General features: G+C 37.7%; 1 protein-coding gene across 2 annotated transcripts; it reads left to right on the top strand.

Moving 5' to 3' along the window:
• On the top strand, positions 1 to 23,110 carry TERF1 (telomeric repeat binding factor 1). 2 transcript variants are annotated; one of them, XM_027694705.1, is made up of 10 exons: positions 1 to 215; positions 3,873 to 3,968; positions 6,190 to 6,320; positions 7,703 to 7,789; positions 9,108 to 9,257; positions 13,021 to 13,127; positions 14,103 to 14,168; positions 14,246 to 14,289; positions 15,340 to 15,401; positions 22,750 to 23,110. In XM_027694705.1, the coding sequence occupies exons 1-10, from the start codon at positions 23 to 25 to the stop codon at positions 22,906 to 22,908; spliced, it is 1,095 nt and encodes a 364-aa protein (XP_027550506.1). In that variant the 5' UTR covers positions 1 to 22; the 3' UTR covers positions 22,909 to 23,110. The 2 variants fall into 2 exon arrangements, with proteins under 2 accessions (XP_027550506.1, XP_027550581.1); XM_027694780.1 differs by lacking the exon at positions 3,873 to 3,968.
• Positions 23,111 to 23,180: the final 70 nt, after the last annotated feature.

Genomic DNA, 23,180 nt, shown 5'->3' with positions numbered 1-23,180 from the left:
GCCGTTAGCGCGCGGTTTGAACATGGCAGCGGCGGCCGGCGGCGCTCCGGGAGCGGGGCAGGGCCGCGGCGGTCCCTGCGTCTGTTCGGCCCCGCTCGCTGCGGTGGAGGCCGTGGCCGCGGACTGGATGCTAGAGTTCGCTTGCTCCTGCCTGTGCCGGCGCTTCGGGGATAGGAGCGGGGCGGAGTTCCGGCGCTGGAGCGACGTGGCGCAGGGTGAGTGGCAGTGGCGGCTCCCGGGGTTCTGCGGGCGCTCGGAGCTCTCGCACAGCCGCTCCCGGGCCGGTGTGTCCTGACTCCAGCAGCGCTGAGGAGATGGGTATTCGGCTCTTCAGGAGATTCTCGGAGCACCGGGTAACCTGCTGAGGCCGTTTGGTGGTGTCGGCAACACTCGCTCACGGTGTCAGTGGAGCAGTGCACGCCGAGTTTTTGTTTGCTTGTTTAATCTGCCGGTGTTCGAGCTCGAGTGTTGTGAGATAATCGCAGCTCCTGTGAGTTAATATTTTGATTGAATGAGACTGAACCTTTCCAAGAAAACAGTGATTACTGGGGGCTCGGTGGTGGGGACTTTCAGATGTTGAGGTGAATAGAGTCATTGCTGTTAATCTATCGTCTTGATCCCAAGAACCTTGCGTGTTCAACACGACTGCCTGTATACCATCAGCAGCTGCTGAAACTGAGGCCTCGGATGCTGAAGGGTGAAGGCTATCGAGAAGCTGAAGAGGATTTAGTGAAGAGATGCAAGCGTGGTAAAAAGCAACCAGAGTAGAATTAAACACACCAAGTTCCACGAGTTTACTTCAGGGTTATGATAGACGACTAGAAGTATTTCAAGGAACTGTAGTCTGGCAGACAAAGGTGAAATGAAGTGTGATAACTGGATTTTGAAAGGAAAAACATATATTTAAATTGAGAAAACTACTTAAAAATGAGAGTAGTTAACAGCTAGAAGCAAATGTCTAGGTCTCAGATAAATTTGATGGATTTATGATTATTTTTTTTGTGTTAGAAATAGTTTTCCTCAGGTTAGAGCTTTGGGGATATTTTGTCTGTGTGTGTGTTCTTCACTCAAGTGAATGTGATACTATGACTTGTTTAAAGTTCTGGAAGGAATGGAGTACAATGGCATGCAGAATGATTAGTAAGGAGGGTGATATGAGATATTGTAAGAGGTAAGGAATCTAAAGATAATTAGGTACATTGAATGGTGAGCTGCTAGATTAAATTATTCATGGTGCTTCTCTATGTTTGGCCTTGGGACTGTAACTCAGCAGGAGAATTGTACTGAAATTTCCTGAAGGTGGGAAGCAGAGGAATTGTGCTGAAGTTTCACGAAGGTGAGAAACAAAGGCACTGCCAGTGCAGACGCAGACTGACACGTCTCCTGAGAAGAACTGGAGGCCTGAGGACTGTAATAGCAGAAACAATTAATTAAATTGTACAGAACGCAAGGTCACGCGGAACTGAGAACTAAGAGGAAATTTTAACTTGTTCCTGCTCTGTTCAGCAACAGAGGAAAGAGTTGGGCATATTGGTGCTGTAAGATTATAAAGTCAGTATTGTATATGTCTATGGGAAAAGCTAAGCACAGCCATAAGATTCCATTAGAAAAGTAGAAATACAGAACTATTACTCTTGCATTTGTCAAAGTGAGACCCTACTGAAATAATGATTGGCTGTCAACAAGAAGGTCAATTCAAACTGAAGGAAGGGCAGAAAGGTAGGAAGGCAAAGCAAACCAGGTAAGCAATTTTATTAGGAGATAAATAATATTTTTTTTATACTTCAATATGCTGCCATGTAGAAATAGCTAGGTTACCTGGGATTAAGGATTTAAAGACAGTGTGGCAAGGTTACATGCCTTGCTTATTTTATCCTGTGTTGGCAGGGTGTTACAGTCTATATACCTGAACTAGCTTGTGTAGGTACCTACACGGCAAGGAACTGGATTTCTATAATTTCTAATGAAAGGCTAAAATGAGAAATACATTTGAGTTGCAACAAGGAGGAAAGTGATTTATGATTGAGAACACTATCAACAAACAAATTAATAGAGAAACTGCCCTGGGTGTGTGGAGGGAGAAGAGTCTAGAAAAGATTACTAAGGCTGTGTCTCTTAATGCAGTCTCTTTGTCTGCATTAATAGTGAGTAATTACTGCGAAGGACCTGGTGTCCAAACAGTAAGCATTTAAAGGTTTCTTTTTCTTTGGAATAGCTCTAAAGGAATTCAGTTTGTGTAGTCAAGACTGTTCCACTGCACAAACCAAGCACAGAAGGTTTGCTTTAAAGAGACACCCCTGGTCTGAATTAAAGTGGTAATGTACGTGCACCTTACGAGAACAGAGAAAGCTGAAAGATCTTAAGCTGTTTGCCAAGATGACCCCTTTTATTCTGTGGAATTGTTCACCTATGGTATTCTGCCTGCTTCCAGAATTTCAAAGTTCTACCTTCATCTTCAGAGTATGGTGTTCGTCTCTATCATTAAACTTGTCCAGACTCTGAAATTGAACTCTGTAGTCTGCTATGGAAGGTGCATAAGTGATCACAATGAGTGGTGCTTTATTGCTGTTCTAAGTGATGTACTTTTTTAACTTCATATTTTGGCTATGGGAATTAAAAGCTCTTGTATCACCTGTCCTCACTGAAGCCATTAGAAATGTTCTTCCAACTCCAAATGGCAATATTTTGCTTGATGTTAGCTTAGGTAATTGTTCAGGGCTATTTACTTAGTAATTTCATGCTTATCTATTCTGGGTAGGAAATGATTATACACTAATATTCAAGTAAAACATTTTATTATGTGCTCTAGTTGTTTCATTGCAAAACTCAGGGGTTCCATGCTCCATAATCCTGGCTTTTTTGCTAGGATGACACTGAAATGTGTACATAAACAATTCCTGGCCTAAAGTGTTCAGTCTGCAACTTGGACAAGTAACATGACATGTTCTTCATAATTCTGTGATTTTTTGGGGCACAAACGGAAACACAGGAAGTTTCATCTGAATACGAGGAAAAACTTTACTTTGAGGGTGACTGGAACAGGCTGCTTAGAGAGGTTGTGGAGTCTCCTTCTCTGGAGATATTCACAACCTGTATGAATGTGATCCTGTGCAACCTGCTTCACCTGAACCTGCAGGGAGGTTGGACTACAAAATCACAGAATAGGTAAGGTTAGAAGGGATCACAGCAGGTGTAGATGATATCCAGAGGCTCCTTCAAACCCCAACTATTCTGATTCACTTTTCATTTTGAATGTTACTATATTATGCTGTGAAGATGAATTACTGTATCCAGCCCAATAAAATAAGAAATTTACAGTAACCAGCATGATGGGTATAAATGCATGATAGTTCCCATTCTAAAATATGTAAGAATCCTTGTGACCTTCCAACCTTGAAAGGAGGGTTTCCCTTGTAGATGTACACTTCTGACTGAGCTTTCCTTGTAGCTTTTACTGCTTTTTGTCTCTTAAGTTTCTATAGCAACATATAAGTGTTACCAGTCTGCCTGTGGCTCATGGTTTGTGGGCATTCTGTGGAAGTGTACTCTGGAGCAGACAGATGTCTTTTGTAGTAAGCTACTTACCAAAACAAAACTTTATTTTGACACCGTGGTCTTTGAATTTGATTGAATATAAGCCTGTGATACATTTTATTGCTTCTTTGGAGAAAAGTATATTTTTCTACTTAAGTTCTTAAATATTAAGTTTTTTTAACATGGACAAATACTAATTAAATGTACTTCATTGGTTTCTTAATGAATTAAAAAATTAGTAGATCATTAAAGTCTGATAACACAGTGTCTAGTATATGTCTAGCCACATTGTGGCAGTGCTGGAGCAAGACTGACTTATCATTTGTCTTCTTTTCCAGCTCTTATCAATGGCTTTTTCAAAATACCTACACATCAGAAAAAAACGGTTTATCTCTGTCAGCTTTTGATAAGAATTGCAAAAGGAAAAACCCTCGGTAAATACTCTGATTTTTTTTTTTTTCACTTGTCTAAAAATATTTGTGTGAACTTGCACAGAGGTATATTAGATATGCTTTCGCAGAGCCTTTGGTGTACATATTATAAATACTTATAGAGATATATATTTATATGTAAATCATACATTTCTGTAAACACATATATAGATAAGTATATGTAAATAAATGACATGAACTCCACATTTTGGACTGTCTTTATTCCGCATGTGACTGAGTTGTGTGCAGGACCAGTGTTTTCTATGCTGACTGACTTAGCTGCTCTGAGTTTAAATTACTATATACTTCTGAAATTATCAGTCTATTTTTGTTAGGGTAGGATCAACAAAAGAAATCTACTGGAAAAGACTGACTAGCTATTAGTGAGCAATACTTGCAAGTTTAAAGCTCAGGATGTACGTTCCTTTCTGCACACGTAACTAGAGGTTAAAGTAGGACTAACAGAAGGAATAAGAATATGAATAAAAATTATGACTGCCCTTGTTTCCTACAGAAGGCTGTAAGACTTTCAGCTGGCAGCAGGTCCTTGGGGCTCTTTTTCACTACCACGTCTCCTCTGGCTGTATTTGCAACTAAATTGTTGATTCAGCCAGGATGATTTTGTTTCACACTGGAATTTTTGGAAGACTTAACTTTTTTTTGCTGCAAATTTTCACTGTTTGATAAAACTCATTGTAAGACTTAAGAAGCAGTCTTGCTAGCATGAGCATAGAAGAAAGAAGTGTATTCTAGCCTATCAGTGCCACAAAGGCTTGTTTTTATAAAACTAATTTCTCTATGTTGCTTGTCAGGTAATAACAGTTGCCTTGACTTATTTTACCTTGAGAATCAAATTCTAATATTTAAAGTAGTTCATTTTTTACAAATTATGAAACTTTTCTGATAATGCTCTAAAACTATATTATTGTATGTAACACTTGGGAATATGACTTTGCTGTGTGTTTTTCTTAGTAGTGTAGAGAATGACCTGTGTGGTGAGGAAGATTGTATATGCTTAGTAGGTATTACATCAGATGTAGCTGCACAGTGTACATGAAAAGCTACTATATGGTAGCTTTCCTATTTTTTTTCTAATTATTAAAATATTTAATCTATACTTAGTCTTAAAACAGAGTAGACTGTTTCAGATGCCAACTCTTTTAAACACTTTGGTTTTACAGTATTAAAATAAACTTAATATGAAGTGTCATATTACTTGATTGAAACAATAATTAAACACAAAAGTGGGGGGTTTTAATTATGCGTATATATGCACATAACACTGAAATGTCACTGACTGACTTATTGTAGTGAGTATAAAGTAATTTTCATTTTTTAAGTATTGCTTAAATTGTTTACTCATTCTTTAATGAAAGGAATGAGTTATTGAGAGAGATTCTGTTGATGTCATATAAAATGAAGGAATAAGTGGGGCTATAGTTCAGTGAACATCTTGAGCTAAGCTGGCAGTGATGTGGGGAAAAAAACACCTACCAGCTCCTCCTGCTTCTTTTGCATTCACTTGTGCAGATGTGTGCAATGACCAGACTGGGAAAGTGTTTTGAGAGTGTTGAGGGGATGACTATTTGGCTAAGTCAGATCTCTGCCAGAACTGATCACTGGTCCTGCTCACTGAGAGTTTATACAAACCTTGGTGTTGGCACAGCAGTACACTGACATGGGAAGTTGCTTCTGCCTATTCAGTGACACTCCTGTGTTAAGCTGTTTGAATTTCCCTCTTAGTTTAAGCACTTCAAATACAACTAAAACTTAAGACATGGAAATATAGTGATAGATTCAGGGAAAAAAACCTCAACCTTAGGATGGTGGTTATATTACAAAAATTAACAGTATCAATACCAAATGTTTCGATATCTGATGCTAAGCTTACTGTATTATTAATGCCAGGCCAAAGACCTAATGCTAAACTCAGCACTATTGCAAGTGGCATTTTAGGTGAACTATAATTAGCTGACACGTAATATCTCTTAAAATGCAACAGTAATGTCATTAGCAAGGGTAGGAAGAACTAGTTTCTCTGAAAAGAAGATAGTTACTTCAGGTTCTTAAACACACCTGGAGAGAGACACTAAAAATTATTTGAGGAAAAAGGAATTCAAATTATGTATAGTACATATTACTATTTTGCATATAAATACTGTAATATTTTTAGCTTTATCCTTTAAAGTACTTTTTTTTAAGTACTTTTTTTTTCCCCTCTAAGAATTACAGTTTGAAAATGATCAAACAATTTCACCTTTGGAATCTGCTCTGGCTTTCTGGACTTTACTTGAAAAGGAAGAAATTAAACTGGAAAAGCTTCATGAAGATATTCGTCGCTTGATTCAAATTCAGGTCTGTGTGACTTACTCAAAATGCTTCAGGATGCTACCTATTCATTGGAAATGAGTAGCTGGAAAGCTGCCCAGCAGCAAAGGAGCTGGGGGTGCTGGTCAACAGCCAGCTGAACACGAGCCAGCAGTTGCCAGGTGGCCCAGATGGCCAGTGGCATCCTGGCTTGGATTAGAAATAGTGTGGCCAGCAGAACCAGGACAGTCCTCATCTCCCTGTACTTGGGATACTTGGCACTGGTGAGGCCGCACCTCGAGTACTGTGTCCAGTTCTGGGCTCTTCACTACAAGAAGGACATTGAGGTGCTGGAGCGTGTCCAGAGAAGGGCAACGAAGCTGGGGAAGGGTCTGGAGCACAACTTTTATGAGCAGTGGCTGAGGGAGCTCGGGGTATTCAGCCTGGAGAAAAAGAGGTTCAGGGCAGACCTTATCACTCTCTCCAACTATCTGTAAGGAGGCTGTAGCCAGGTGGGGGTGGATTTCTTGTCCCAGGTAACAAGCAACAGGATGAGAGGAAATGGCCTCAAGTTGCACCAGGGGAGGTTTAGATTGGATTTTAGGAAAAACCTTTTCACACAAAAGTTGTAAAGCATTGGAATAGACTGTCCAGGGAAGTGGTAGAGTCACCATCCCTGGAAATGTTTAAAAAAGCATGTGGATATGGCACTTGAGGACATGGTTTAATGGTGAACATGGTGGTCCAAGGTTGATTGTTGGACTTGATGACCTCAAAGGTCTTTTCTAACCTCAAATATTCTATGATTCTGTCTTACTAAAACATAGCCACTTTTACAAAAAGCTTGGGCTATTAGCAGACTGAACTGAATTTTCAGAGTTTTAACACAGAGTAAATAGATCTGTACGGGGGACCTTTTTCTATCCAAAGTGGTTCCTGTTTGTACTAGTTCAAATTTGTATCAAAAGCTGCCAATCTGGAAAAAAGTATCAATTGAGATCTATTTCAAAACACTAGTATCTCGAGCTTTAAAATATATTATGAATAGCTTTTTTTTTTACTTAAAAATCATTATTTGTATTAGAAAACTTTTGATTTCAAAGACGAACATAAAAAAGCACATTGTCAGCTACTGGGAATGTGAAAGTCTTTCAGTAAGAGAGGGAAGCAATGCTTAGTGGGTAAGTATGGGACACTTTGCATCAATGAGAGTCTTTTTAAATGCCTGATGGAGAGGCTTTATACATGAGGTTTAATATTACTTCAGAACTAACTTTTATAACTAGATAATTGTTGGTAACCCTTAAGTATATAATAATCTGAATTTTGGAAGTCTTAGAAAACTGTAGTATTGTGACTTTTCTTGGGTTTTTTTTCTGATTCTCAGGTGAAAAGTATTTCAGCGTATCTTGTAATTATATTTGTTGTAGATTGTAGCAGTTCATATGGAAAATGGATATTTTAAGGAAGCTACCGAACTTCTTGAAAGGCTGTTTACAGACTCTGAATCAGATAAGGTAGTAACTTTCTTAAGTTGCATTAAACCCTTTTATTTTCAGTGGAGAAAGATGGGAGTGGGTTTCCAAAGCTAGCAAATGCTACCTACATAGCTTTGACTTGATTATTATCTATGCGGTCACTTACACACCAGTGGGACTTTTAAATACAAAAGGAAATTTTTGGCTAGGGGATTGGTAGAAATAATGGGTAATTTGGGGGAGTAAAATGCATCTAGCAGTTGTTTTTTTCCCACTTAATATGAAGAGTGAGGTGGCACTACAGCTTCTGGGAATTTAATAGCGCTGTTTTCTCAGACCAAAGGCAGTATAAACATACCTGCAGAGGCATAACTGCCTAATAATTAGTCTGCTGAGTTCTATCGCAGTGGACTCTATTCGTCACCTCTGTTGATTGGTGTTCTGTGTACTGAAGCATCACAGGGAAGGAAAACTCATAAGCTTCTCTAGTATGGACTGAATGTTATTATGCCTCTGCTTGGAAAAGACAACATAGGTGAGTCAGGACACTTCCTGGTTTGAAGTTGACTGCATCATTCAGAAAGATGCAAGTTTGAGTGCATATCTCTTTAAAATAATAATGAGTGCACACACTGAATTTGCTGGGGTAGAGAAAAGAGCAAAAGACTACAGGAAAAAAAAAAAAAGTTAAAAATACTGCCTGTATCTTCATCTGGTATATTAGGACATGTGTTCTATGTAAGTAGTAGCATGTGCATAACTTATTCTTCAGATACACTCCTCATTCAGAGGATTCGGGTGTTTGGAAAGTGTAGACTGTGGTAATAGTATTCAAATTCATAAATAACAATGCAGCCTGTACACAGAAGTTAATTCTCTTGGTTATATTGGTTTCTGTAAGATTCGGAGTGATTAGTAGACAAAATGTGAATTTCTGGTTATCAGTATTGATGTGTCCTTAAGGCTGCTATACTAAGTAGTCCTTTTCCTGAACACTGTACACCCCTTTCAATGGCAGTGTTTTTGAGGTAGCAAATGAGAGAAGAGAACTGAATAATGAGTGGCTTTTACTGGGTGTTTTTTGCTCCATTGACAACCCTGCTTTCAATGTTATTCATAAAGAAAATGAAGATGGGGATCTCTGGAAAGTTACACTTGACCATTTACTGAGCACATAAAGTAAATGCCTGGTATTATGCCTATTTTACTTTAGAACACTATCAAACTGTAGCATGAAGTTATATAGGCATATTCAGGAAACTATATAATCATCATGTTTACTTTCTGTGTATCCTGTTTAACATAGATACCAAGTTTATTGCAGGATTTGTGTTTTATAAAGCTGTGGTTTTCTTAGCCTTTAAGGATGAAGCTGGCAACCATAATTAAAAACAAGGATCCATATGTTCCTCTTCTCCAAAGCTTCAGTTACAGTCTTTTAATAAGTAAAATCAAGTCCTACATTGAACTTTTCATGAAAGAAAAGGAAACTGACTTCTTAATACAGGTATGTCAAAGCATTTTCAAAACTTCTCAAAAGAGTTACCTGATAAGGTTAAATTGATTTATACTTTCAAGGGAGTTGTTTAGGCAATAGTCAGTTATTGCATTAGATGAAAAGGAAGCTTTGTCTTCCCTTAGGTTGTCTTATATTCAACCTTTCTGTTTTAATTAATATGTCTTGGAGAAAGTTAGTAGGAATAAGACTCCTCTAAAATATCTTTTATGAATGTTTTTTCCACAACTGTTTTGATCAGAAAAATAGGAAAAAAGCATAATTAAAATAAGATCTGTCAGTAGTGTATGTTTAAGAGAAGCAGTTCTGATCTGGGACTGTTTCAAAAATAACGTAGCTATATATTTAATGCTTATTTTGTTTAGGTCTTTATACTTTTACGAAAAATAAAAGATCAAGACCTGTTAATTTGGCTAAAAGCTTTAGGAATGTCAGAGAAGTTAGGAGGTACAAAACTATTATTTATCGACGGAGGGGCATGGACAAAGTGCCCTAAACCATTATGGTCAGCAAAATGTCCGCTTTATTAGAAGAAACGACAGCTTATATACTGCTAATTACACACACAGACATGTGATTCTTTCTCAGAATACATTGGATACATAAGGAAAACATACTGCGTTGTGCAGCACTAATTGACCCACAGCAGGTGTCCACAAAACTTGTTCACCTGCCAAGAAAACTCCTCCTTCACCTTGGCCCAAGGCCTGCAGCCATATTAGTGGCGCAGTATTTTTTACTATCTGGACCCAGCTGTGCCAAGGTAAAGGTCTCAGAAATGCAATACAAATTGTTCACACAAATTCTGCATGGCTACAATTATTGCTGTTTTCCTGTAAATAAGAAAGGTCCTTACAAAGAATCTTGCTCAAAAGTGATTTAAAATGGACAAGAACAACATTCCTTTTGCAGTTCATCTTCAGGAGGATTGTTAAGAATTTCTCTTATGTTTACTTCCTATAAAAAAGTATTGAATTATTCAATTACAAAAGCACAGACATCTAAAGGTAATAAGAAGCAAATTTTAAGTAAACAGTTCTGAAGTTCCTCTGTGTTTTCCATTTTCTTGCCCAAGAGACTAGACAACTTATTAAATGCATTCAAAGTATAAGACAAGGAATACCTTTTAATGGTTTCACTTGACTGTCAGTTTTCAAGTTTATTTTTCAAGGCTATTTCTTTGAGTGTAAGAGGAGATCAAGGTTTGGAGGTATCGGAGAAGGCCCAGAACTGCTACTAGCATAGCCAGGCTCTCTGTTGTTGCACCCCCACTGCCTGGATGTTCGTCCTACTTTCTGCACCAACACTGCAAATCTTATTTTGAACAGAGTTATTCTAGGACATGGAGGAGACATCTTTGTGAAGAGTTCCCCCTTCTGAATAGTACATAATGGTTCCCCAGCAGTGTTTGCTACAGAAGAGCACTCCAGCTTCAGTTTTAATATCTCTTCCCTTTCTTCTAGTGCCAGATGTAGAAGTATAATCATAGAATAGTTTGGATTGGAAGAAACCTTTAAAGGTAGTCTAATCCAACCCCCTTGCAATAAACATGGACATCTTCAATTAGTTTAGATTGCTCAGAGCTGTATCCAACCTGGCCTTAAATGTTTTCAGGCACAGGGCATCTACCTTATCTCTGGGCAACCTGTTCCATGTTACACCACTCTCATCATTTAAAAAAAAAAAATCCTTCCTTATATCTAATCTAAATCTTACCTCTTTTAGTTTAAAACCATTAACCCTTGTCCCATCACAACAGACCCTGCTAAAAAGTTTGTCCCTGTCTTTCTTTTAAGCCCTCGTTTAGGTACTGGAGGGTGCTAGCTATAAGGTCTCCCCATAGCCTTCTCTTCTCCAGGCTGAACAACTCCAACTCTCTCAGCCTTTCCTCGTAGAAGGAGATGCTCCACCCCTGTGATCAACTTAGTGGACCTCCTCTGGACCTGCTCCAGCAGGTCCAAGTCTTTTGTGTGCTGAGGACCCCAGAGCTGGATGCAGCACTCCAGGTGGAGTCTCAGCAGAGTAGAGGTGCAGAATCACCTCCCCTGACCTACTGGCCACGCTGCTTCGGATGCAGCCCAGGATATGGTTGGCTTTCTGGGCTGCAAGCGAATATTGCTGAGTCATGCCCAACATTTTATCCGCTATAAGGTGGTCTACATTGCTAAACTGTTTGTAGGCAGCTTATTCTAGGTTAATGTCAAGCTTGGAATCTACAAGCTTGCAGCTCCTACTGTTGATAAAGCTCTTGCACTTCAGGAAACTCTTATAGGTTAGCTGCCCTAAGTACAGTCTGCAGATAGTGCATTACGAGAATAAAGGACCTATACCAAGAAAGCATTGATCTGAATACTTTGTAATTTCTTGTTATAACTTTCATTTGTCTTTCAAAAGAGTTATTTTTAGGGACAAGTACAATTTGAAAGGTACTGTTAACTTGCAAAGTACAATATAGTTGATTTAAACTTTTTTTTAAACTAAATCCTTTTTACCTGTTTATCTATGTGGAAAAATGTCCTCACTGTCATACAGGTTTTGCTACCATCAGCCACTGCAAAACAGCCAGTACTTTGAAAACTTACATCTGAAAGATGTAGTTATGGGTAGTTATGAAATATGTGACAATGAAACACTTCTGTGATTGGAAGTATTCTGAGACCAGAATACTTTCCAGTATTTTCATGGATGAATGATTGAAATAGAGAATGTTTTTATATTATCTCACTCCTGGAAATGTTGAGAGACTCTGCAAGTTGCTGTGAAGGGCAGATTAAGATTTCAAGACTACTGAAAACTGGATGGATGAAGGAAAATTAAGAGGAGGAAAAAGAAAGCCCTGAAGAGCAAACTGATGAAAAGTGAGAGCAACAGACTAAGCAGAAAGAATTAATATTGAGCCTATAGTGAAGCTCTCAACTTTGAATCATTTTGATATTTCAATGCTGCAAAGCAGGTCACCTTTTGGGATGTGTAGTGTTGGATGGAAGATGGTTGGCTCTGCTTAGTGCACAACTGGCAAGAATGAACTTGTGGACTAAGTTGGACTGAATGATTTTTTTTTTGAGAGTGTTTTTATTACCTCAAGTAAGTGGGAGAAATATGGGGAAAAGTACAAATCTTAGGATTGTCTGAACATTCTATAAAGAGTAATGAACTACTACTTCCTTCTCTTGGCAATGGAGGAGAAATAATCTTAGTTTGTGGCTAAAAGTTTGAGCAGGATATTAGAAAAAAATTTTTTGCCAGTGCAAGAAAGGTTATATTTACAAGCCTAAGGTCTGATTAGACATGTCTTTTGGAAGTGTTATAGGCATGCTTGATCCTCACATGTGCTACAGAACTAGATAAACTTATGAGACCTGTCAGTTTTCCATTTCTAACCTAGTTATAAAAAACAGACTTCGGCATACTTTGATAGTATTTGCAGTCTTAGTTAATCTCCATGATATACTTCACACCTTCATAAGTTCACTCATTATGCAAGTATTCATTGTATTTCTTTGTGTCCATATAAATATCACTTGCAGCTATGACTAAAATTTCTCTGAGTTATACGTTGATAAAGATCTTTATGGATTTCAATTTAGCAAGCTAGAGCTATTTTGAAACTACTTATTTTCATAGTAAAACCTCTGAAGTGTCCGTGAAATAAGCACTGTTAGTCCTTATAGAGAGTACACATTAATCCCAGTGTGACCTACTATCTAGGTATTGGCTGGCTTTAATTTTAAGGTATCAATTCCTTTTCTCACAGGAAGCCACAAAATATGCAGATTCTAAAGGATTGGAGGCAACAACATCGCAAAACAAATCTGTGAATGTCAGTGAAAATGACAAAAGTAATTTGGACACAAAGCAAAGGTATGTATTAAGGATTATATTAGTGAGGGATGTACTTGGACGGTAACTTGAAAATTGTAGAATTAAGAATAGGTAGAAGGAAGGACATTACATTCCAAACTGCTGTCCAATAGAAAATTAGCTACAAGCATATTCCCTATTTTTTTTTAAATTTGGGCTCTTCTATTATTGTTACTTTTGGCATTTACATCAAATAGCTTTGGTAAAGTTTGATTATTTGTAAATATGCAGAATTTTCAGTTTAAACAGCTGTCAGTCTTGTATAACAATAAAAACATGAAAAGACTTAGCTTTTTTTAATGCTTGATTGAGCACTTTTTAGTCCTGCCCTCCTAATTTCAGACTATAAGTCATCTCAAGAAAGAGAATAAGAAAATGGAATCAGGCTGTTATATTTTCTTTACAGCTGAACACAAGATTCTGTTGTTGATACTAATGTGAAGGGAAATAGTAATGTTGCTTGATGATTCTGGCAGTGTGAACCCTCAAAACCATTATTTGGAATATACTAATATTCTAGGTTTATTGCCTTGTTTTTCATGGAGAATATAACTGTAGTCTTTAGTTGGGATAGAGCTTCTATTTCTGCATTGTTATACTTGGAATATTTGGCATCATTTGGTTAAGGAAATTGACTCATGCAGACAGTATAGAGGAAGACATTTCACAAGTTTTTGGTTTTTTGTTTTTTTTAGAAGGATAGCTCATGACACAATTACATCTGAGAGATGTGATGAAAGATTTGTTAAAAAACCCCTGTGGAAGTAATTCCTGATGAAAAACTAGATGTCCAAAATGCCATCAATTTAAATGTGTGAGGCAAGATTAAGAGGGTTAATGGATTGATGCAGTTAGTGTTTGTATGCAACTGTTTCTGTAGAGAGATCTTAGTATTTTTTTAATTTAAATATTGTTGAATCATATAAATGGCAAGTTGCTACTTAGGAAATTATTTTTTTGTCTTTTTTTTTCAAGATTGGTGGAAGAGCAACAGTATATCACAAATCAGTCACCTGGAGACAGCAAAAAACCCACAAAAAGGTAAAATGTTTTGTTGCTTTTGGTCATAGACTTCATGAAGTTCTGTGAATTTTTACTCCATTCTGTGTTGCTTGCAGGCCTTATTCGGGGCAGAAACACACAGGGAGCAGAGTTCTTCAGAGTGAGTATTAGTTTACTTTTACACTTTCAAAACAGTCATGTCAAACACTTATTTCTAAGTGTGACTGGATTAATAAAAAAATGGTTGTGGGGGAAAAAACACTTCTAGTTCTTGTATGTAGTTTCTGTACAAGTGCAGGTTTGGTGGTTGCTGTATTTAGGAAGCTGTGAAGTAGCTTCTCTGGCAACTCATTTTGTGAAATCATTCACTATTTTCTGGTTTGCTTGGGGTTTTGTTTGCTTTATTGTGATTTACAGTATTCTGTGCAAAAGAAAGCTGCCAGAGGAGTACTGAAATTTGTCTCTTTCTGAATTCGATGCTAGATAACTTTGGTGGGAAGGAACTAAAGGGGTTGGCTGATTGGAAAAACAAGTTGTAGTGTAAAATGCACAACGTTAGGATGTTTGTGCATTTTCCTGGTAAGCCTAACTTAACAACATGGATAATGGAATATTTATAAGTAGCTTCTAATGGTATAAGACCATTAGCAACCTCTTACCACAGAGAGATGATGTTATAGTTTCTGCGTGTGGCCATGTTGTACATGGAAGGACAAACTCTTAAGATGCCTTGAATGCTTGCCACAGTTAGAACCTGATACATGTACTTGGAAATAATGCAATCTATATACAAAGACTCAAAGCTCTGACTGCTTGTTACTTCCCATTCTCTCTATGTAAAATGAGAGCAGTATGTATAGTAAAAATGCTTTTACCAAAATGTAATGTTTCATTATTATGCACCAATTTTTACTTAATTGATTTAACTAATTAATTACCTGATTAAAATATAATTCTTCTGTGAACTCTATTGTATAGAAAATGTGGTGATTTTTTTGAACAGGCTATTTTTTGAGTCCTTGGGCTATGGTGAGATATCATGTTTATTCATATAAAAAAGTATATTTATATGTAATCAGAAACTGAAATTTTCCCAATCTGTCATAACATATCAAAAGGGTATGTTCTTGTCTCATGTAAATGATAGAATGCAAAACTGCTGCCTTAATGGTGACTCCTCATTGTACTGGATGTATATTAATTCTCCTAGGTCTGAACAACTTGCAGAATGTGGAAAACCATAGAGTTTCAGCTTGTGGCCGAAAAAGACAGGTTTGTACCATTCTCTGTTCTAAATTGACATAAAATTAATCTACGCTGCACCGCATTTTTTCCCAGCTTTATTTGACCTTCTCCAAAATGCCTAGACTTAAGATTCTGTAGATTACTCAAGCTGTGCTACAGCTCCTGAAACTGTTAAAAGTAATTTTTTTTTAAAGACAGGAAATAAAACTTATTCTGTGTACTCTCAAATATTATTGTTGCTAATGCTTCTGAGCCTTTAATTTGTTGAAATACACTGTTTCTAAAGCTTAGTTTGATTCTTTTTTTAAAATGTGAAAAAATGAAAAATTCTTTCCACTGTTGGGGTTACAGAATTCAGGATATCATTTGCCCATGAGAATTTTAGGCAAACATCAAAGACTACTTGTTTTCCAACTTAGAAGGTTAAATATTTAGCAATTTCATAATTCAATAGTTTGCTCATGTTAGGTGAAAACATCTATTTACTTGGGAAGATATTTTAGTTTTTATAAACCAAATGATAGGGTCTTCTTATAATGCGACATTTCAAATCGTCCTTTGCATTCTTTTCATGGGTGAGCCTACTTAATTTAATTATTTAAAATAATGGTGCTATGTTCACTAATGCCAGAATTCTCTGTTGGTGGGAAGTACCAAAGTGTATGCCTTAACAGAAGGCAATTTGATATGATGTTAGGATAAACTGTTCCAAGCTAATTTTTGCACATAGCCAGTTTTCATTCATAATTGTTCAGCATCTTACCATGATAACTAAGGAAATTAATATTAAATAAATGCATTGCCTTTGAATTCATTTTCATAATATCTCTTAGGAAGCAATTTGGAGTCTTTCTGTTTAGGTAACAGTACAAGTTACAGTCGTACATCCATTTTGGTGTGAGCTCTTTCATTTTTCCGGTGTTCATTTTGACATTTCATTTTTTGTATAACAGGGAGGGCCAAAATTGCTCATGTTTTTTTCCAGATTGTCCTTGAGGAAAGTTGTACTTACTTCTAGTTCTTTAAGCATTTTTACTGCAGTTGAAGTACTGGTTAAATCTTCAATTACATGGTGTCCTCAAATTGGTTGAGGTCCTAATGAGAGCTCATCTATCTTTGCAGGTTAAGCCCCTATAAACAGTTTTTCACTTTCTCACAAATCCCAGGAATAGTTGAATCACTGAGAGCCTCTTTAAAAGCTACAGATACAACCAGTGCCCTAAAAAGAAAAAAATAGCAGCACTTACTGGATTTCTTTGTTGCCTTTAAAAATATAATTAATTTACTCCAAAGTATACTTGGATAGGTACCTTGTTAGCCAGTTGCTGGTAATCATGAACACTTCCATCAGGCTTGTTTTCAACATAAAGATTTAAACTATTTGGACCACAATTGACAGAGAGCTAATGAGAACTTTGTGTTCACATATTTTCATGCTGAGGTAGTCTGTTATGGGGTCACCTACAAGCCATGTATCTAAGTCTAGGGCTGATGCACACATCTTGTTAGAAAAAAATAGATGTTGTTTGCTTAGTTATGTTGTTGTATTTCAACCTTAATTGAAATGTAAAGACAAAATTTTTAGAAAAATGCATCTGATAGTAGCAAAGAACTCAGAAAACTTTATAAAAACTTGAATGAATTTTATGATTAAGAACTGTGTTTCTTTAAACACTTAGAAAAGTTGTAGGCATTTGCTGCCTCTGTGATATTTATGCCATACTCCCTGCCAGTGAGACTGCTCGGAAATATTGTATAGAAAGCAATGATAATTGGCCTTTTACACAATAAATCTGCTCCTCTGCTTAATCATCTGGGTTATAAAATTGTCTACATGCATGAAAGAATGCAATGAATGTCAGAGCTGTTGACTTCTAGAACTTCCTTTTCCATGTAGTCCCTCTTTCAATGTTGGCATTGTTTGCTCTTGTTTTGTAAATGGCATTTCATTGCAATGGTTCAGTGCCCATTTTCAGCCTTTCATTGCTGTGTTTTCAGTTAGCTGCAAATAACACTCTGCAGTGCTATTGAAAGCAAGCATACTTTATTTTCTCCTCCCTAAATTAGGGGATGGAAGTGTCACAGAATTTAGGGAACTGTTTGCACTCAATTTTATATCCTGTCCTTTGAGTTGTTTAAAATCTGACTGACAGTTTCTTTAAATTAAAGAATGTGTCTGAAAATCTGGATGTTCAGAATCTAGTCAGACTTGTATGGGGAAAAGAAAATCCATATATTTAAACCAGAAGGAAAAAAATCAGAGCAGAGTCCTGTAATGCATAAAGGAAGACAGGTTACTATAGGAGGACTGACTCTAAGGAATAACAAGATCTTTAGATATGACAGGGTATGCCTCTGCATTCTGCCTGGCAAACTCAAGCTTGCTGGCCAGATGTCGTGTTGCTCTGGACTAGGTGCCGTGATGGTGTGAGCTCAAATGTAATGCTGCATTATGTCTGGGCTTTCAACCAGCCTTGGTAGCTTGTAACAGTGCAAAGCTGGAATCTACAAAAGTGCTGTTCCAGAGGGGACAGACAGTTCGTGGGTCAGTGAGGTGGGAGACAAGTTACTGCTCTATACACTCCTCCATGAAGAGAAAAGATGACAGTCCCTGATTTACCTGTAAGGCAGGCTCCTCATTTGTATGTTAAAATGAAGAAACTTATTTTAAAAAACAAAAGCTCAATATAAGCAATTTAAAATCAAAACAGGCTAAACCAACCCTTTTAAGAGCAAATGTAACTAATCATTGCAAGTAACAATAGTTGTAATTGTCTCTGATTGAAGTATTTGAATTATTTGGTGTTCTAGGTCAAGAATAACTCTGTTACTTGAATAAAGATTTTATTTAGGAAAGTTTTCTGGCATGCTCTGAAATGAGATGAACTACGTGATTCCAATGGAATCTCTGGCCTTTTAATAAAGTTAAAAAAAAAAAACAAAAACAAGAGCCATTCACTGCTGATGTTGCAAAATATCTGTGCAACAGGAAGTATTGGAAAAAGGAAGTATTTTTGATAAAGGTTAGACTACTTTAGAGAAGTTTAGGTTCCAAACTTTTTAGAAATACAGCTGAACTGCTATCACTTGTAATTCTTTCACTGCTTAGTGAGGTTTGTTAGTGATCATAGTTTACTGAAGAGGCACTGATAGTTGCATTAAGCTGGAGTAGGTCCAACTTTGAGATGTGAAGTTTAGTCTTCACGTACCTCAGCTTCCACTTTGCATAGGTGTCACATTTTCCCTTGTTGTAGAAAAACCAGGATACAGTTCTGATCAAGCTGAATGTTATCTAAGCTTCTTCTCCCTCATACTCATGCCCCTACCTTTCAGTGCTGCTGACACTTCTAGCAACTTAAATTCAAGGGAAGTGGAGAACCATGCAGAATGGCACTCAGTTGTCACCTGGCCTATTCCCAATGTCTGAATTGATTTTGCTTTTAAGAGCAGAATCTTTTAAGGATCCCGGAAGGGTTCCAGGTCATTCAGAGAGGAGATAATTTTATTTTTTTTTGCTATCTCCATGAATGTGGGATTTAGCACAAGGACCTCTTGTGCCACTGACAATCATACCAGCTGACCCTGGGTTTTCCTGTTCACGCTCCCTTGTGCACCAGCAGGATGGTATGTATTTGTCTAATGACAGCAGCCATGAGACTTACATTTCCACTGGGTACGTTATTTGCAGAATTAAGTGATGTTTGTTCCCCTGTAATTCACATATTTCCTCGCACTTATCAGATCTACTAGTTGGCTTTATCAAGTTTAAATTTCTGTAAGTTGAGGCTATTCCTTTGCACCCGCATTTCCCTTTCTGTCCAGTTCTTTACAATTTTGAAAGTTTCAGTTGTAAAGGTGAGCCATAACATGATTTTCTAGTCTTCCCTTTTGCTTTATAGCCAACACCATTTATCCATTTGATAGTTGGAAGTGCTGTAACTTATAGGAGAAGGTTTTATACATACTCTGGTAAACCAACCTTTCTTTTAATCCACAAACTTACAAATTTTAGGCCTTCAGATTCAGCCATTTACAATTCTTACAACTCTTGTAATGTTCTATAAACATTTTTTATTCCAATTGAGTTATTCCAATTAACCCAAGGCTTTATTAGCACAGGCCTCCATCAGGCTTTACAGGTTCAGTTACAAATTTATCATTGTAGGCGCATTAGCAAAGGATTAGTCAATCAGTCCCCTATCACATAAGGATTATATACATTTAATCTCAGGAATGCTCACAACTCAGCCAGGTTCTGCTGGCTACAAAATTGTGAAGGCATGTTAGAAGTGGCCACCTCCTGCAGCAGCCTCAGCCCAGGACCCTCCTGTCTGGCTGCTGGAGCCCAGTGTGGAGTCCAGGGACCTAGGGTCACTGCTCAGGCTGGGAGATGTGGCTCCTGCTTTCCCATCTGCAGGTTTGCCTAGTAACAAAGCTGAACACAAATCCGAGAGACACACACAGAGGACACTGCCAAGAAAAGGTGCTGTCCTCGACACCACCCATGTGTGGTACCCGTGTAAGACATAAAAACAGCTGAGTCCTCTTCCCTTGTCTGTCTGGTAGAGATGTAAGTTCACTGGTGAAGGCACACACCCCCTTCTCTGGGTTCACAGGCATGTGAATGTTTGCATGTGCCCAAGTATGGGAACAACCTTTCTGCCTGCCTGGCACCCCTGCCCACATCACAGCCCTCCCATTCCTTTCATAGGGCCTTAACTTCCTGGCTGGTGCAGATGGATGCACCAAATATGAGCACTCTTCTGGCTCTATTGCACTGTACTCTTGTAAGATGTCTCCCTTTCAGGTAAAGGGTGAAATTTTCACTCATTCAAGGAGACAAAGAAAAGGCAGAGGGGGCCTGTGCCTCCTGGGTGGCAGCTCGCAGTCACTGCTTCTGGGATGACCCTCCAGCCCGACAATAACCAGTAACTCAAAGGAAAATTACAAGACTCACAAGGGCTCCTCTTGGTCATAACATCTGTCCAGCAGACCAGACCAGCATTACAATTACCTTTCCCTCTTTTAGCTGGCAGAGGGTTGCCTGACTGACCTATATTAAAACTGGGATTCAGCAGCCCCCACACATTGCAGGAGCCTACAGATGACCCTTGGCTAAAGCCCCAACAGGGATTTCAAAAGATTCTGAACCTTCCAAGCAGTGGCAGGGATCAGCCCATGGTCTGCCTAAGCGAAGCAGGATGTGTGAATCCCATTCACAGCACCAAGTGCTGTTGTGGAAATAACCTGAATTGCAGTTGAGATCAGTTGGTGGCTGTGACCATAGGAGAGGACAGGGAACAGCAGTGATGGCCTTTGCCGATGTGAATTCTGCCCAGCTGGGACAGCTATGGAGTTCTATAACTTTTACAAACAGCTTTTTCACGAAAATTGTGTCAGGTAAGCAGCTTATGGTACATAACAACAGCAAATTCAATTCCTCAGATGAAGAGGCTCGAGTCAGTACATTCTTTTACAAATAGTTCACTCTTTTGTCAATTTAAATTGTTCTGACTGGCAAGACCATTAGCTGCAAATGCTTCTTGACTCCTGAGGCCTGCAAAGGCCTATTCAACATTACCAATTTTAATTTCACACACTGAACGTAAGTAATTTCAGTGCTTTTGATCACTTACCTGTATAAATTTTGTAGTAGTTTTATGAGCAAAAACTCTGACTTTTTTGCTATTTCAGAGCAACTCTAAAATCAGTAAAGCACAGGTGATGGTTAAATGCAGAAATAAGGGAGTCTTTTGGTTGGATTTTCAGCAGTCATTTGTTCATGACATGCACATAAACACATGCAGATTTTGTAACAGTCTGGTAACTAATGATTTTTAATATGGAATCTGTTGGTGATTACAGAAATACCAGCATAAGACCAGTTAAAATTGACCATTTGTCTCCTTTCATAACTTACTGCGGTCCATGAGACCATCAGCAGAAGCAGGACCCCTCCTGTGCAAGGAGCAGAACTAAACATAAATAAATTAAATGGAACAGCTGCACAATACAATTCTCTGTGCATCTCAATCTAATTAATGTTTTTAAGTTTTTATTTTTTCTGTAAGTTAAGCCTTTGCATTTCAGGTTTTGGGGGAATAAATTTAGAAGAACATGCTATCAGACTGCAGTTTCAAGTAGAAATTGATACTTACTTTTTAGAAACAGTTTTTCTACACAGTTATTTCACCTGAGGATTCTGTCCTATGCTTGCATAGGTAATATGCAATTCAGTTTGCCTGAGGATCATACATCAGTGTGATTAGTTGTGTATTAGGCAAACAAGGATTCGAAGACATTTGTGGAGGGTCAGGTTCTAGCCAAATAAGTTGTTTTAAAATAATTTCATAATAAAGTTGCTAATGCTATTTCAGAGTGAAAAAATTGACTGCATCTAATACCCCTTATACATACACATATCAAAAAATGCAGTAGTTAAAAAAAGACATCAGAGGATATATAGAATTTGTAAAGTTTTGTTATATAGATGTCTATTTTTGTGAAGTTATGCTAAAGGAAAATTGATACTTGGTTCTCCCTCGCATTTTCTGAATCAAGAATTTGATTTTTAAAAATTCATTTTTCTTTTACCCTGTGTGCAGTCTTAAAACTCTTTGTATTGAGGTATTTGTACCAAGAAGCAACTAAGAAAGAACTGGAAGGGATTGCTTACAGATGTATGACTGCAAGTAATTTTCTCTTACTTTTATGAGAGAAAAGTCATCCCCTGAAGATTAAAAAGCTTGTAACTCATGGCAGTCAGACTTAAGTAGTAGGCTCAACAAATGGCCAAAAGCAAATGCATAGCTGTTAGCTGAGAATATGACTGATGTCACTTTCAAATGCAATATGTATAATTTTGCTTCTATAAGCATTTTAAATATTGGGATTTGTTCCTAAGCACACTGAAATTCTTTTGTTGTTGGTAAAAGGTGTCTTGATTCTCAGTCCCTAGCCTAATGAGTCACAGAATGCTTTCTCTTTTGCGGTGCATACTAGGATCAATCAAGGTTTGTCTTGGCTCAATTAGCTTATAAAGTACAATTTTGGAAAGCATGTTTTGAAGAAGGCAACCCTTGGCCCAATATCTTTTTTCTTTTCCTCCTGCAACTTGTGAACATTGAAGCATGCTGTTCTCTTTCCAGGTGATATGTGCTAATGTGTTGTAAAACTTGACTTGATAATCTTTGTTGTTGTATTTAGTTTCAAGATTTAGATTCAAGTTTGAAAACAAAACCCCTCTGACACCTGTACTCTGTAATAACTAGAGAGCAGTATGAAAACTTGCTTTTATATTTGCTGTAATGTTAGCTTTTACATTAATACCTTTCTCTGTTCACATATCCAGTATTTTTCTCTGTTCTTCCCCTAGCGATGGACTTACAAAGAAGACTTGGAACTGAAATCAGGAGTAAAGATGTTCGGAGTGGGTAACTGGGCTAAAATTTTGGCCCATGGTGACTTCAACAACCGAACAAGTGTCATGTTAAAAGACCGGTGGAGAACACTGTGCAGGATTGACCTAGCCTAGCTTTCCAGAATAACAACTTATTTTAGTCTCAAAGTGTCCAGCAGTGTTGCTGTCCTAAAATGTGAAACAGAATAGTAATAGGTATAAAACATTTATGTAAGCAAAGTTCTTCAGGTGATGTCTTTAATGTGAAGCCTAATACACAGTGTGAACTTTATGGCAGATGAACCTTGGCTAACATTAAAAAAGTTCCTTATTACTAGTTAAAAATGCTCATATGTAATAGTGACATGAAGTTCTGAGAAGTCTACTTCCTTAACACTGACTGTGGA

The sequence above is a fragment of the Neopelma chrysocephalum genome, unplaced genomic scaffold (genome assembly GCF_003984885.1).
Source record: "Neopelma chrysocephalum unplaced genomic scaffold, ASM398488v2 Primary Assembly neopelma1_22, whole genome shotgun sequence".
In the NCBI taxonomy this organism is placed as follows: domain Eukaryota; kingdom Metazoa; phylum Chordata; class Aves; order Passeriformes; family Pipridae; genus Neopelma; species Neopelma chrysocephalum.
This window is presented reverse-complemented; position numbering and strand designations above follow the sequence as displayed.